Source organism: Phasianus colchicus, chromosome 2 (assembly GCF_987193195.1).
Source record: "Phasianus colchicus chromosome 2, bPhaCol1.hap1.1, whole genome shotgun sequence".
Taxonomy (NCBI): Eukaryota; Metazoa; Chordata; class Aves; order Galliformes; family Phasianidae; genus Phasianus; species Phasianus colchicus.
In genome coordinates this window covers 110,061,978-110,076,900 of record NC_143437.1, presented here as the reverse complement: position 1 = coordinate 110,076,900, position 14,923 = coordinate 110,061,978, and the positions used below count along the sequence as shown (strand labels likewise).

The following is a 14,923-nucleotide window of genomic DNA, read 5'->3' as shown; positions in this document are numbered from 1 at the left end:
TGTTGCCCCGCACACGAGGAAGGAGCAAAGCCCCCCGGAACCAAGTGGGAAAACCCGAATCGCGCTGCCGGGACGGGATGCGGCACCGCAACGGCGCGGGGCAGCGCAGAGCGGAACGCAGCGCGGGCGGGGATAACGCGGGGAGGGGAAACGGGGCGGCAGGGAGGGCGGCAATCCGTCCCACAGCGGGGGGCACCGCCACCCACCGCCCGGCCGGCGGACAGCGGGCCCAGGAGGGGGCGGGGAGGGGGAGAACCAGGACGAGGACCAGGACGGGGATGCGGCCGCCGCCACCCGCGAGTCGCGCTGCCCGCCGCGCTCACCCATGCTGCGCCCGCCCGCCCGAGCTCGGCGGAGCGGCTCCGGGTCCCGCCGAGGCTCTCAATCCGGGCACGGCGGCTCCATCCGCGCCGCTCCGGACGTCAGGGCAGCGCCGAGCCGCCGGCGGCCCGGGGAGGGAGGCGGGGGTGGGGAGAGGCGGCCGCGCAGCCGTCCCGTCAGTTCGCCGCACCGAGCGCCGCTCCGACAGCGCCGCTCCGACAGCGCCGCCCGCCGCGGGCCCGCCGCCGCCAAATCCCGCGAGAGCCGCGCGCCGCCGCCCCCACGCCGCGCGCCGTTGCCAGGCGGGATGACGTCACGGCCGTTCCCTTCCCCCCCCCGCGGCGCTCCCACCGAGCGGGCGGCGCCTCCCCTCGAGTGGGGGGCGGTCAGGTCGGACGGGGCGCGGGCTGCAGTTTGTGCCCGTTATCCTTGGCTCTGCCACTGGGCGCTGTGAAAAGATCCCACTTCCCTCACGGGCTTTCATAGAACCAACGAATGGCCTGGGTTGCAAAGGCCCACAGTGCTCATCCAGCTCCAACCCCCTGCTGTGTGCAGGTCGCCAACCAGCAGCCCAGGCTGCCCAGAGCCACATCCAGCCTGGCCTTGGATGCCTGCAGGGATGGGGCATCCACAGCCTCCTTGGGCAACCTGTTCCGGTGCCTCACCACCCTCTGGCTGAAAAACTTCCTCCTCATATCCAACCTAAACCTCCCCTGGCTCAGTTTACCACCACTCCCCCTCAAAACCTTTTGCCCCATTTGAGGCTTCTCCTCAATTTTTGGATGAACTTCCCCTGCTTCATGAACACGTTTATGGCTTTGTGCGTTGGTCTGGGATAACTCACAGCATTGTGTGGGTTGGGTTTTTGTGGCCAAGGTGTATTTCTTAAAGGGAAAAAAAGAAGCATTCAGAGCTACATCAGGCTGCCACCGCTAAGGTTTTTGTGGGAAACACAGGAAGAGTGAAAATGGCCGCTGCGAACTCAACTGATTTAAAGAGAAGCAGTGACCTGCAGGCCAGAAGGGCACACAAACACGGGTGGTTGTGGTGAAATCGGGACGGCAGCACACTCCTGTGTGGAAATATCCCGCCTTCCTGCTGCAGGAACCTTCTGTGCACGGCTCAGGAGGAGCCATTTCGGCCCAGCCCACAGCACAATTAGCCTGAAAAGAATGTCAAGTATTTCCAGGAGCCAGCTTTGGCTGGGCGTCCTTCTCGTGAGATGCACACAGAAAATGAGTCAGATGATGAGTACTGGAGGCGTGATGTGAAGGCTGAGGCAGTAAAGAAGCTCAAACCAGGTCCTAGTTTGGTATTTCATCTCCTTTCCGGTGTTTTAACTGGAAATGTGCAAGTAATTGTGAGAATTTCCTTCAAGCACGTGGTGTTCAAACCTGATGCGCGGTCCCATGGTGCTCCCTGTAAGGGACAGTCTCTTTAATTAAAGAACAACTCCCTGCTTCCCCCGGTGGATTTGTAACAGCTGATAGTAAGAGATTCGGGACTGAAGAGAAACCTTATCTTTAGAGTTTGAAGTCACCTCCAACAAAAATTGAGCAAATAACTTTCATAAGGCTGAATTCTCTCTTCAGTTTTAGGTATTTTTTCCCCACTTCCTCCGAGGAACAACACACTAAAAAAGGATAAAGGCTGAGATGAGTAATAGCTCTGATCCAGTATAGAAACCTTGCTGGGACCCGCCTTAAGGCTAAGGGTGAACGTACAAGAGGTGAGGGATAAAATATTCACGGCACACACACTTATGGAGGAGCTCTGTGCAGCCTTCTTTCCAGAAGCTCCTTCCAACTAATGCATCATTTCCAGCTTTGGACCATCCTGATGCTCACACTGACATCAGGCCAGCCGTGCCCCTCTCTTCAGCCTACAACCGAGTGGAGAGCAAAGCAGTGATTCTCAGTCTGCACACCAGTCTTTGCAGAAATGCAGGTCTGCTCGTGTATGAGTTACAGCTTCATCAGGGCCTATACTTAGTGCTCGTGTGAGTGGACAGTGGTAGTGAGCAGAAGGAAATGACATCTGTGCCAGGCTAATAACCTGAACTATTAATTGTTGTGGCTCAGCCACTGAGCTGCATGACTACTATGTTACTATGCCCTGTGTGATGGCATGAATTTTGGATGTGGTGCTCAGGGCTGTGATTTAGCGGAGGGCTGTTAGAGTTGGGGTAGGATGGGTGGGTTGTGGTTGGACTCCGTGATCTTTGAGGTCTTTTCCAACCTGAGCAATTCTATGATTTTATGATTCTGTGTGCTGAATGTTTGTTTACTCATAATTAACTTCTAAATAAAATACCTTCTTTAAAAAAAAACAAAAACAAGCAAACAACAAAAAAAAAAACTTGTTTTGCCACTGTGGTAATCTTAGAAGTATTCTATTGCTTCCAGATGGAGAAACCTGAACATGAAGGTTCCAAAACTTCGCCCCAGAGGACAAGGAATCAAAGGAACTTCATTTTGTGAGCCAAAGTCACGTGTCAGCTGTTACCAGGTTATGGTTTCACATCCTCTTGAGTAGCAATAACTGAATAATTAAGGGTTACCCAATGTTGTTTAACCAAATAGTTTGCTCCTGGAATGACAATGGGTCTGTTTTTCATGCATTTGACACTGTATTGCTTTTTCTGTGGCAGCTACTTCTTGCACAGCCATGTCTGTAAATATCACATGGAAGCACGCAGCCTGTAGTGTTCAGGAGTTGAACTGTCTTGACTGCAAAACTTCTGCTTTTGTTTTGAGATCATTCCTATGAGGTAACATAACATTACTGAGAAAATATAGCATAAATTAAAATAAAACAAACAGGTTTATATTTCAGAAGTACAAAAATTATTTAGAAGAGAAAACTCCCTCTGCTGGTTTGAAGAAGCTGCAGATATATATTATATATTGAAGTTTTTCAGGCAGAGGGTGGTGAGGCACTGGAACAGGTTGCCCAAGGAGGCTGTGGATGCCCCATCCCTGCAGGCATTCAAGGCCAGGCTGGATGTGGCTCTGGGCAGCCTGGGCTGCTGGTTGGCGACCTGCACACAGCAGGGGGTTGGAACTGGATGAGCACTGTGGGCCTTTGCAACCCAGGCCATTCTGGGATTCCATGATTCTATGATATATCTCATTTCCAAAAGTACAAAGCAGGGGAAAATACTCATTCAGTGTGCACTCACTATTATTCATTTCATCCTTGGCTGAGAAAGAATCTGCTTGTTCCACAAGGGTGAGGTGGGACTCCCAAATAGAAGTATAAATAAAGATAATCACAGAGCAGTTGCTTTGTACATAAAAACAAAAAATATCTTTTCAAGTAGGGGGAAAGTACTGTTAATCCTATTTTTTCATGTGGGGTTTTTCTTGTGTGTGTTATTTAAAGAAGCAGAACCAACTATTTTCTTTCTTCTCCCCCTCCCCAACAGAGACTGTTCAATGGCACCTTAATGGTTACGCAGGGCACTGAGGAAGGCTCAAACCTTGGTAACTTCAGCACAGCTCCCTCCATCAAAGTAAAGACCAACTGGGTATAGACTTTTCTGTGGATCAGTGCTAAAGAAAGATTACAAATACTATACCTAAAGGGAATACCTAAAGTACCATGCCAAAAGGGAGCCTACAAACAGGAGGAGAATCAGCTCTTTGAAAGGGGAGATAACAGCAGGACAAGGGGAAATGGTTTGAAGTTGAGGGAGTGCAGATTTCAGTTGGATGTGAGGGGGAAGTTGTTTGCTGTGAGAGTGGTGAGGTGCTGGAACAGCTGCCCAGAGAGGCTGTGGATGCCCCGTCCATCCCTGGAGGTGTTCAAGGCCAGGTTGGATGGGGCCCTGGGCAGCCTGGGCTGCTGTGAAATGTGGAGGTTGGTGGCCCTGCCTGTGGTGGGGGTTGGAGCTTCATGATCCTTGAGGTCCCTTCCAACCCAAGCCATTCTATGATTCTGTGATTCAATACTGTGCTTCTGCAGATAGCCGGTGATATTAAGGGATTTCACATGGTGGTTTCCAAGCTGCTGAAAAATTCATTCAGTAGTGCCATATTTTTAAAGCACAGACTGTGGATCATTGGTGATCTATGAGAAGTTAGGAGCTGGTTTGCAAAATAATGGAATCTGGCTCTGTGAGCTGCCTGTGCCCTCATGGACACGTGTGGAAACAGCAAGTGTGTGTGCTAAGCTCAATCAGAGCCCAAGCGAGTGGCATTTCTGCAGCCTGCTTTTGTTGGTACAAAAATCCTGCCTTCAAATTTATTTAAGCACTACATCCAGGGCTGAATGCTTTGGCAGTTCTGAATGATGTATCAGAAATATAATTTCTGTTGCACAGGTGTGAAATAAAGTATTTCTAATTGTCCAGTCTCGAAGGCAAATGATCAGGGGGTGGGGGCTATTTGAAATTCAGGCTAAGAATAAGCCTGAATTAATCATATCTCTGGCCACACGGCCATTATCAGAGTGTACTGAAAGGCTGGTTACTCCATTACATTTTTTCTTCCTTATCTCTTTTGAGGGTTTAATTTGTTGATATCGGGCTCTTGCAACAACTTAACGCAAAGCTGCAAACAGCAGGAAGTGTGGAGAGAAGCTCTGCCCCAAAAAAGAATACTTTTCTCTAATAAATAACCACCTCCCATCTTCCCTTTCAGGTACACTGGGCGTTTGGCATTCATACTAAGTTCCTTTGGCAGGCACTGCTTACCATTTCCTCATATTAACATCTAGCACAAAGAAATCTCATCTTCAGGCTCCAGCAGGCTAATGGCTTCCTTCAGCATCTGAATACATCAACGGCTGTGGCTTCAGCCATTTTATCTGACCAAACTGAGAGCAGCCCAAAACCTGCTTCTGCACCAGGAGGGGACAAAGGAGCATTTCTTCTGCAGAGAAGGCTTCCCACAAAACATACAGAATTGCAAATATAATACTTCCTTCTCTCCACAGTCCTCATTGCAGCAATTTGAAGGCATAATGTTTACTCAAAAGGGAGTATGTCTCTAAAATCACAAGGCACGCTTACAGCACTGCACTGCACACACACTGTGTATCAGAGTCCGTGTCTGTGCTACAGGTGAGGCAATGGTGTCAACTGAAAATGCTCCTGTCCAGCAGGCAGCAGTGGAGGTGGGTGCAGCCCTGCTGTGCTGTCAGTGTGCTGCTGAGAGCCGCTGCTGCTGCTGCTGGGAAGGGTCACTCTGTGATACTGCACTTCTGTCTCCTGCTTTCATGCTGCTTCCAGTGCTCTCTGTCTTTGCTCATGCTGTTCAGCATGCAGACCTAGCAGAAAACTTTGAAGGCAGTGAATTGTCAGAGCAGTTTGGACTTGCAATAAGCCCTATTTATGATCAAATACAGAAATTCTGCACTTCTTCATTCAAAAATTGTGATTTGAGTGTGATTGTCCCGAGCTTTTTGTTTCTTTGTTTGGTTCTTTTTTTTCCCTCTTTTAATGCAAGTAAGGAAAAGCCTCACCTTGCAAGCATGAAAACAGCATTCTCCACAGTGAGGACTCTTAGGAGCCTTTTGGAGAAAGGGGTGTGGAATTATCTGTGTTTACATCTTCTCCACTGTATTCTCTAAGCTGACAGTGCAATGAGCAGTGCATGGATACACAATCTGTGGTAAGAGAGGTCAAGCCAAGCACACTTGTCTGTTGCTTCATGCCAAAGTCAGTGCCATGTCTCTTCTCAGCATCAAACAACACAGAATCATCACTGACATTAGTGACAGTACAGCCTTTTTGTGAGTGCTGTGCAGCCACTGCAGTTTATAAAGAGCATCCCCAAGGGAGAGCTGCAGAATGATCCAAATTGACCAAAATACATCGTGTTTAGAAAATTCTGTACTAAAACCTTCCACTGACAGGTGTATATCCTTGATTCTATTTCTGCTCCAACACTCATCAGCATCTCAGCCAGGAGGAAAAGCAGCTCCTCTTTGGCTGTCAGAGACGAGGTGACAGAGGCAGAGAGAAGGTCGGCTTTCTGTCTTGTCAAGTAAAAGGTTTTCAGTTTCCATTTTAGTTGGGACCATGGACTGAGATTTTTTCTCCTTTCCCAAATAAAATGCAGATAACTGCAGTTTTTATGTATACAATCATAGAAAAAGACACAAAGAAATGAATTGTAAGGAAGGGTTTGTTGAATGGTGTGGGATTGCACTTGCTCATCAGAAGGTGCAGGGGGATGTGTGGCAGAAAAGGGGAGTGTTCTCAATGCCAAAAATGTATCACCAGAGATGCTCGCACACCTGCACTTCTTTTCCCTAAGGAAAAAGGCCATTTATCTAATGGGCTGATTTGTGAGCTAATTACCCAGAGGCTGGGGTGGGGACGGCCCATTCCCTTCCTACAAAGAGCTGAATCCTTTAGCTGGCACTCTCCCAACAGCATTAATTCTGACAGCAGTTTGCAGGCAGTGTTTGCTGTCCCTTCTCACTTCTCCATCTGTCCTATTTCCAGACAAGACTGCTTGAAAATCAGCGTGCCTTCCTAAGTTAATTAATCCTTATGACTTGGCCATCCTCGTCAAGTTCCTTCCCTTTCAGAAATTCCCATTTCCAATTGTTCCAGAGCTCCTGCTGTTCTCAGGAACTTCAAATCACTTTTCACAACCTTGTATGAAAACCAGTCACCTTTTTTGACCCCACCAATCTGCTGGCAGACCGTTATTTTCAGTGCAGTTACAGGATGGTTCTGGCATCAGGACAGGCAGTAACATGGATCAGTCGGAGGCCATTTCCTGTCTCAGAGAGCTATTTTCTACACTGGCTAATCACATCTCTCTCATGGGAAATCAGAACTCCAAACCCTGCTCCTGTTCCTATTTGAAATTGCAGCAGTGCTTGCAATGAACATTCTGGGAAACACACAGTGCTGGAGATGTTTCAAGCATCCTATGTTTCTCTTGCAGTGCTTAGGAGAGATGCACTGCCCTGGAGAGGTGCCAGCGCATCCCTGGGGTTGCACAAGGAGCCCACACAGCCAGCTCGGGCTTCAGTAAAGTCTGGAGAAGCGAATGCCATCATTACAGTACTTGAACACGTATTGCTCTTGTATCATTTCTGTTTTATTTCCGTTCTGATCATACTTGGTGCGTTCTTTTTCCTGTGCAAACAAATCAAAACTGAATTTTGGGTAGTTTAGATTCAGACTCCATTTGTGGTTTTGGAGATTGCTTCATATACCCAAAAGTGAGACAAGACCTAGCACAGCTGCCTGAAAGAGGAAGTCCTGAAGTGAAAAGAAAGCAATACAATACTTGCCTAACCCCATTATGCTCCTACTATTTTTAAGCCTTGCAGTGTGACAGAATAATTCAAAGTGCAAGGTCCTGCAATGGTCCTGCATGTAAGAAACTGTGAGAACATATGAGTACTGTCATTACTAGACGTGACAGAAAAATGTGGGAGAAGTAATTGGGGTTCCCACAGATATAATGCAGCCACCAAAAGTGACAACCCTGCTTCTTCCGTTTATCAGGACAGGGGTTTCCGTTATATAGGGAAATAATGATGCCACCACTTGGCTACTGAGACTTAATATTGAAAAAGGGATGTAAATCAATAGTCATAGAATCACAGAATCACAGAATGGCCTGGGTTGCAAAGGCCCACAGTGCTCACCCAGTTCCAACCCCTGCTGTGTGCAGGTCGCCAACCAGCAGCCCAGGCTGCCCAGAGCCTGGGATGGATTCAGCTTGGAATAGGAACAGAAGCACTTTGAACCATACAGGAGTGTGAGCTGTCTAAAAGAAGCTGTCACAGAGCAAAGGCTGAGGAGGGAAGGATTTGCTCTCTGCAGATGCATGTTGGCAGATCCAAGGGAAAGGAAATGACCGAAGCTCACAGAGCAGCTCTGCTGAGAGCCAGGCTCAGTATGGCTGGGGTATGCTGAGACCAGAAACCAGAAATGTTCCTAAAGAGCACAGCCACATTCATACGGGAGTTTGGAGAGGAGAGTCCCAGCAGCTCTCAGGGTGAAGCTGACACATTTCATGTAATGGATTATTATTATGTGATACGCTTTCCTAGCAGGGAAAAGGACAAGATTACATTATTTTCCAAGTTCAAGCACATATGTGCATATAGGTAATGCATGTGTGTGTGTTCATGCATGCTTGACATATTTTATGATGATTTTTGAATCAAGGTCTTATCATTGCATGAGAAACAAAGGACTCAGGCACCTAGCTACAGTTATAGTCACATACAGTCATATGCACAGTTTTGCTTTGTACTTCACCATCACATTTTGCCTTTGACAAATGAATCCAAATATTCAGGAGTGACTGCAGTGCAGCACAAAGATGTCAGAGCAACTTCAGCATTACCAACCCTGAGTACCAGTGGCAGCAGTATCCTGATCAGGATGAGCTCCCCAATGGGATATCACTGCTCCTTTGTTGACCTATGCCTCTCCTCTTCAGGAAGGACTGCCCAGGGAGGTGGTGGAGTCACTGAGCCTGGGGGTGTTCAAGGAAAGACTGGATGTGGTGTTGAGGACTTGGGTTAGTGGGAGCTATTGGTGATAGGTGAACGGTTGGACCGGATGATCTTTCAGGTCTTTTCCAACCTTGGTGATTCTATGATTCTATGATTCTATGACAGTTCTGACTGACAGAAGGGCATCCCTAAAGAGCCAGACCTGTGTTAAGGATTGAAGGAAAAAAAAAAAAAAAAGAAAACTAAAAGAGGAAAAAAGGGAAAAAGAAAAGAGAAGGGAAGCAAAGGGCAGTGAAGCAAAGCAAAGAAAAAAAAAGGGGAAGGGGAAAGAGAGAGAGGAGAAAAGAAGGGAAGGGAGTGTAGGGGAGTGTAGGGGAGTGTAGGGGAGTGTAGGGGAGGGGAGGGGAGGGGAGGGGAGGGGAGGGGAGGGGAGGGGAGGGGAGGAGAGGAGAGGAGAGGAGAGGAGAGGAGAGGAGAGGAGAGGAGAGGAGAGGAGAGGAGAGGAGAGGAGAGGAGAGGAGAGGAGAGGAGAGGAGAGGAGAGGAGAGGAGAGGAGAGGAGAGGAGAGGAGAGGAGAGGGAAAAGGACAAAATGTGAAATGAAGAACTGAAATCTTGTATCTGCTTTGGCTGTGCTCCCTTGATATTAACCAAGGGAGTTACCACCCCAGCTCAGAAGAAATGCTTCAATAGTGCTATTTGGCAGCTGCTGCTTAACCTGTGTGGTCCAGCAGCCAGGTGATAGATGCCATCCAGAAGCCAGACACTTCAACTGCCGCCTCTTGTGCAGACTGGTGGCCTGCAGTATCTGTTTCTGTGGGGCTGCCAATCCAGCATCTGCCACTAGCATCCAGTTCATTTGGAAACAAAGGGAAGTGCAAGTGACACATCTTCCAGCTGCAATCCCAAAGAAGTGTCAGAGGAGGGCAAGAGTATTCCTCCTCTGAAACGAGAGCGTGGGCAGGGTATTATTACACATCAGGTATGCACAGCATTGAGTTTCACCTCCACCAAAGACAGCAAACAGATGCTGCATGTGTGCCATTGAAGGAAGCTCTGGAGCTTTGTTCTACGAGGTGCATGAAGAAAGCTGTAGCAGTTTGACACGGCTGGATGTCATAACATCACTGCTTCCATTAGAAACAACGATGCTGTAGATGTAGTAATCCTGTTCTTTGGCACTGCCAGGCTGTAATTGCTCTCCCCAGGCAGGCAGACAGGACAAATAAGAGCCAGGGTGTCATTTTTACATGGTATCTTCTTTCTTAAGACAGAAAATCCTTGCTCCTTCCATTTCCTCATCCCTGTAAGTACAGCAGCACTACCTCACACAGCGCTCCCTCTCCTACTCCTGAACTTTACCTCTGTCTTTTCCCATGTGTTTCTGTGAACAGAGCTCACTCTCTTTCAGCCCATGCCATTTTTCATCCTCCTCACATCCTATTTGTTTTTATTTAAATTTTATTTAAATTGTAGCCATTTTAACTCCATAAAACCAAAGAGATCAGTTTGCAAAAGAGATGCATTCTGTGCTATCTTGTCCATCTTACTATACTTTGTGTATCTTTCCTGTTTGTTGGTGCTGATAATCTTTGTAATATGTTTTAAGATGCCACTTCATTTTGAAGGACTGACTGTACGCCTATTGCCTTAAAAACCCACTCAGGCTGTTTCCCTGAAGAGGTCATAAGAGGTTATCAAAATACAGCGTAGTCACTCTGGGTTTGCCCACCTAAGCTGGTTCCTTTATAAATCACTTGGTTTTCATATATGTACATTGACTTCAGCCCACTTGAGCTACTCCACATCACTGGCACAGAGGGGCAGAGCAGAAGAGTAGAAAGTGTGTGGTCTGGGAAGGAAGGGGAGCTGTGGGCACAGAGGTAAAGCTGCAAGAAAAGGAGTTTGAAAGGAGAGGGTCGATGGGTTGTAGCCAACACAGCGAGCTCAGGGCAGGCAAACAAACCCCTGATCCAGGAAATGAGTGTACGTGTCCAAGAGGAAACGCACCCCACGTGTGGTCTTTGTAGCACCCAGATCTGACACACAGCACTGAGCCATAAGGCTGATGTTGGAGGCTTGAGGATGAAGGGGTGGCAGCCTGGCAGGAGGAGGCAAACACTCTGAGTGTGGCACTGGGGAAGAGATCAGGGAAGTATATCAGTGGGGTTTGAAACGGGCATCTGAAAGATGCTGAATCTTCATTGCAGTTTCTCATATTTGGAGCATCCTCCCCGCTCCCTTGGAACGCGTTCTACAAGTCGCAGGATCTGCGTTGCCACATGCTGTACATGGCCTCAAAGAAAACATCATCCACGTGAGAAGACAGAGTCAGGTTGTATCCATCACAGCACTACAGTGTGGCCTGGTCCAACAGACCTCACAGCCCCCAGACCCACCCCTGCCATGGGCTGGGACCCCCAGCAGAGCAAGGACTCAGCGCCCATCCATGGCCTTGGGTACATCCAGGGATGGGGGACTCACACCAGTTGGGAGCAGCTTAATACTTTCCTTGTGTGATGGGTTCCCAATTATTGGTATTATTACCTGGCATTAATTGGGCATTACTTGTGCAGGTGGCTGTGAGCACAAGATGTGTGACACACTACTTGCTGGAGAAGAAACTTGTCACCATCCTTCCCCAGGAAAGGAAGCTCCAGGGCAGGGAGGCCAACATGCCTCAGCCCACTGCCTTGTCCAACCATCCTCAGCTGTGGATGCCCCGTCCATCCCTGGAGGTGTTCAAGGCCAGGTTGGATGGGGCCTGGGCTGCTCTGAAATGTGGAGGTTGGTGGCCCTGCCTGTGGTGGGGGGTTGGAGCTTTGTGATCCTTGAGGTCCCTTCCAACCCAAACCATTCTGTGATTCTATGATTCTCTGACTGCCAGCAATGTCCCATAGGGGACTGGGAGCTCCAGGCTATGGGCGAGCGGGAGGCACTGAGGGCAGCAGAGAGCTTCTGTGGCTTTGGGACTTTCTAGCAACATCAGATGCTTCTAATTGAATTTGGAATCAGGGTGATTTCCCAACACTGACATTCTGCTTTTGAAGCCGCTCCCTTAACTCCTCGTTTGTCATTCATTAACACATCAGGGTGTTTTCTATAGCAGCTTGCATTCACAACTGCACAACGATGGCTTCTAAATAGTAAGGAGAAATTTGATAGCTGAAAGATGGGGTGTTTTCCTGGAGAATAAACATCTTCAGCGTTAGCTCAGCCTTTAAAACAAGCTGATAATTGTTTCCAGAGATAGAATATCTGCAAGCTATTATTACAGCACTGCTTCATTAAAGAGAAGGCAGCACAGCTGTCTCTGGGACAGGCAGACGGCAGCAGAGGACGCTGTGCTCTGTAATTGGGCTCGGAACTGCCGGAACTGCTTCCCTCTGACAGCTCAATCCTAAAGCCGCACCGCGGAGCACCCAGCGCTGCTGTTTCCCAGCCATCCCAAAGAGGATGCGAGTTGGTTAATTAATTTCTAGGAAACACCGTGGTTCCTTCCCTGAAAGCAAACAGCCCAGAGAGATACAAAACATCTGCAGTGGAGGACTGAAGCCTGCAAAAGCTTTAAGGGTTTGAATATTGTGTCCTCTTTGGAGCAGCCAAAGGCTTGTGTCTGCTGGCTTCTGTCCTCACACAGAGCTGTGCATGTACAGCTGCAACCCAGCACTGCCGTGCCCTGAGCTGTGCCTGCAGCTGGCTCCTTCCCTTGGGCTTTGTAACAGAGGGATGGAGTTGTGCTGCCCTTTGGCCACAGCCTTTGATAAGAACTGACAAATCCCTTGCCCAGAGGGAGAACTTCTCATTCCAGGTGCTACTTTTTCCTGAAATGCTCTGAATTCACACCTCACCCCAATTAACTAGATTATCACAACACTACTCCACCACCTCCGTTAGCATTAGGCCATTATGCACCCATAAAAACGTGGTGCATGTGACTGGGATGGCAGCAGGCAGGAAGACAGGTAGGCAGATGGATGGATAGATAGATGGATAGATAGGTAGGTAGATAGATGGATAGAGATGGATGGAGATGGATGGAGATGGATGGAGATGGATGGAGATGGATAGATAGAGGTAGATGAGCAGATGGATGGATAGATAGACAGAAAGATGGCTTCTAGTTGTGCCAGGATAAGTTCAGGTTGGATATCAGGAAACACTTATTTACGGAAGAGGTTGTTAAGCACTGCAGTGGGCTGCCATCCCTGGGTGTGTTTACAAACGTTTGGATGTGGTGCTCAGGGCCGTGATTTAGCAGAGGGCTGTTAGAGTTGGGGTGGGATGGCTGGGTTGTGGTTGGACTCCATGATCTTTGAGGTCTTTTCCAACCTGAGCAATTCTATGGTTCTATGATTCTATAGACAGATAGATGGGTAGGTGGATGGATGGATGGATGGATGGATGGATGGATGGATGGATGGATACACAGATATATATAAATATGATAGATATAGATATGATAGATATATATAGATAGATAGATATAGATATCTATATAGATAGATATGGATAGATGAATAGGTAGATAGAGATGGAAAGATGGATGGAGGGAGAGAGAGAGAGAGAGATGGATGGATAGATAGAAATGGATAGATGGATAGATGGATAGGGGTGGATAGAGATGGATAGAAGAATAGATGGATAGACAGACAGATAGATAGGCAAGTAGACAGATAGATGGGTAGATGGATAGGTAGTCCGTGGGAGAGGGATCTGTGCCTTTTGGATCCTCTCTTCCCTTCCTGGCAGGCAGGCAGGTGGAAGCAGAGCGGGGAGCTCTGGCACCAGGCAGAGGCTGTTCTGCTGTTCGGGAAATTCTCTTCTTGTTTTTGAGGGGATTTTTTCCCAACTCTTTTTGGGAATGGTTCACTTGGGCTGCCCTCCTGCCAAGAGAGAGAATAGAGACCATTATGCTCAGGGCAGGGGTTTGGTGTCACAGCTATTAGCAGGAAAGCGGTACTTTCCTTTTATTGTTCACAACACACACTGTCCTTTATGAGAAGCAGAATGGAAAGGCAGATCTGAAGTCAGGGAACAAGATGTTTTGCACACTTAAATCAGATACGAACCACTCATGAAGTTCCACAAGTAGTGTTCTGTTTGCAACAAACAACACCTGCTGATACTTCCTCTTCTTTTTTGGATGCACCACTACAAAAGGAGGAAGTTTTTCACCCAGAGGACCTGTTCACACTGGAACAGGATGCCAAGGAGGTTGTGGATGCCCCATCCCTGCTCATCCAGTCCCAACCCCCTGCTGTGTGCAGGTCACCAACCAGCAGCCCAGGCTGCCCAGACCACATCCAGCCTGGCCTTGAATGCCTGCAGGGATGGGGCATCCACAGCCTCCTTGGGCAACCCCCAATTGCCTCCAAGCAAGCGCAGCAAAGAAGCTCAGATGTCTGTGCCGTGCCGTGCAGCTGCTTGGGGCTCATCTCATCCTTATTGCTCCTCTCTGTGCAAACCAAAACAGCACCGGGGCCTGGCTGGCGGCTGCCTGCCCTCCAACTCCTGCTCCTCAGGGAACGGCTACTGCCACCATCGGCCTCCCGGGCCCGGCAGCTCCGTGACAGCCCCGCAGGGCAGCGCCGGGCGGTGGGAGCTCCCAGCCATCCCCCGCTGTGCCGGCAGGCGGCTCCGCCAGCAAGTCCTCGTGGGCTTCAGTCGGGTTCGTGCTGCGCTGCCGTGACGGCCGGGCTGGGCGGCGGAGCTGCGCCTTCACCGGGCGGCCAGAAAGGCGCTCTGGAATCCCGGCACCTCGCGTGTACCGGCGCTGTGAGCCCGGCCCGGCCCTCCGCTGCGCCGCCCGGCGCACAACGGACAGATTCTCCCCGGCGCCTCCTTGCGGGCGGAGCTCCCGCACCTCACCGCTCCGTGCGGCGGCTCACGGCACAGCGCGGCCCCTCCGTGCAAAGGCAAAGCGGACAAATGGAAAGCAGGCAGGAAGGGGCCTTGCTGGGCTTTATCACTGCTTACGCAGCTTGAGCCGGAGCTGCACGAGCACCGTCGTTCAGCGGTCCCGCGGAAGATGCACGACGCCTCGTAAAGGACAGCCCTGAGGCGTTGAAGGAGGAATCCCTGAAGGATGCCTTCCTCACTCGTGGCAGTAAGAAGGGGTCTCGGTCTCAGTACTGGGGCACAAAGGCATCCCAAAAGCGTCCTAG

General features: G+C 49.3%; 1 protein-coding gene and 1 long non-coding RNA gene across 3 annotated transcripts in view; one reads left to right on the top strand and one right to left on the bottom strand.

Annotated features, from left to right (window-relative positions):
- Nucleotides 1–534, bottom strand: part of CD2AP (CD2 associated protein) — a 65,202-nt gene extending 64,668 nt beyond the window's left edge. For both annotated transcript variants that reach the window (XM_031604921.2, XM_031604922.2), the window contains exon 1: nucleotides 324–534. In XM_031604921.2, coding sequence (XP_031460781.1) covers nucleotides 324–327 — 4 coding nt within the window. In that variant the 5' untranslated portion in view covers nucleotides 328–534. The remainder of the gene's footprint in view (nucleotides 1–323) is intronic.
- A 139-nt stretch (nucleotides 535–673) lies between these two features.
- On the top strand, nucleotides 674–3,105 carry LOC149919277 (uncharacterized). Its single transcript, XR_016464860.1, has 3 exons — nucleotides 674–2,268; nucleotides 2,727–2,829; nucleotides 2,972–3,105. It is a non-coding gene; the product is annotated as an uncharacterized LOC149919277 (long non-coding RNA).
- Nucleotides 3,106–14,923: the final 11,818 nt, after the last annotated feature.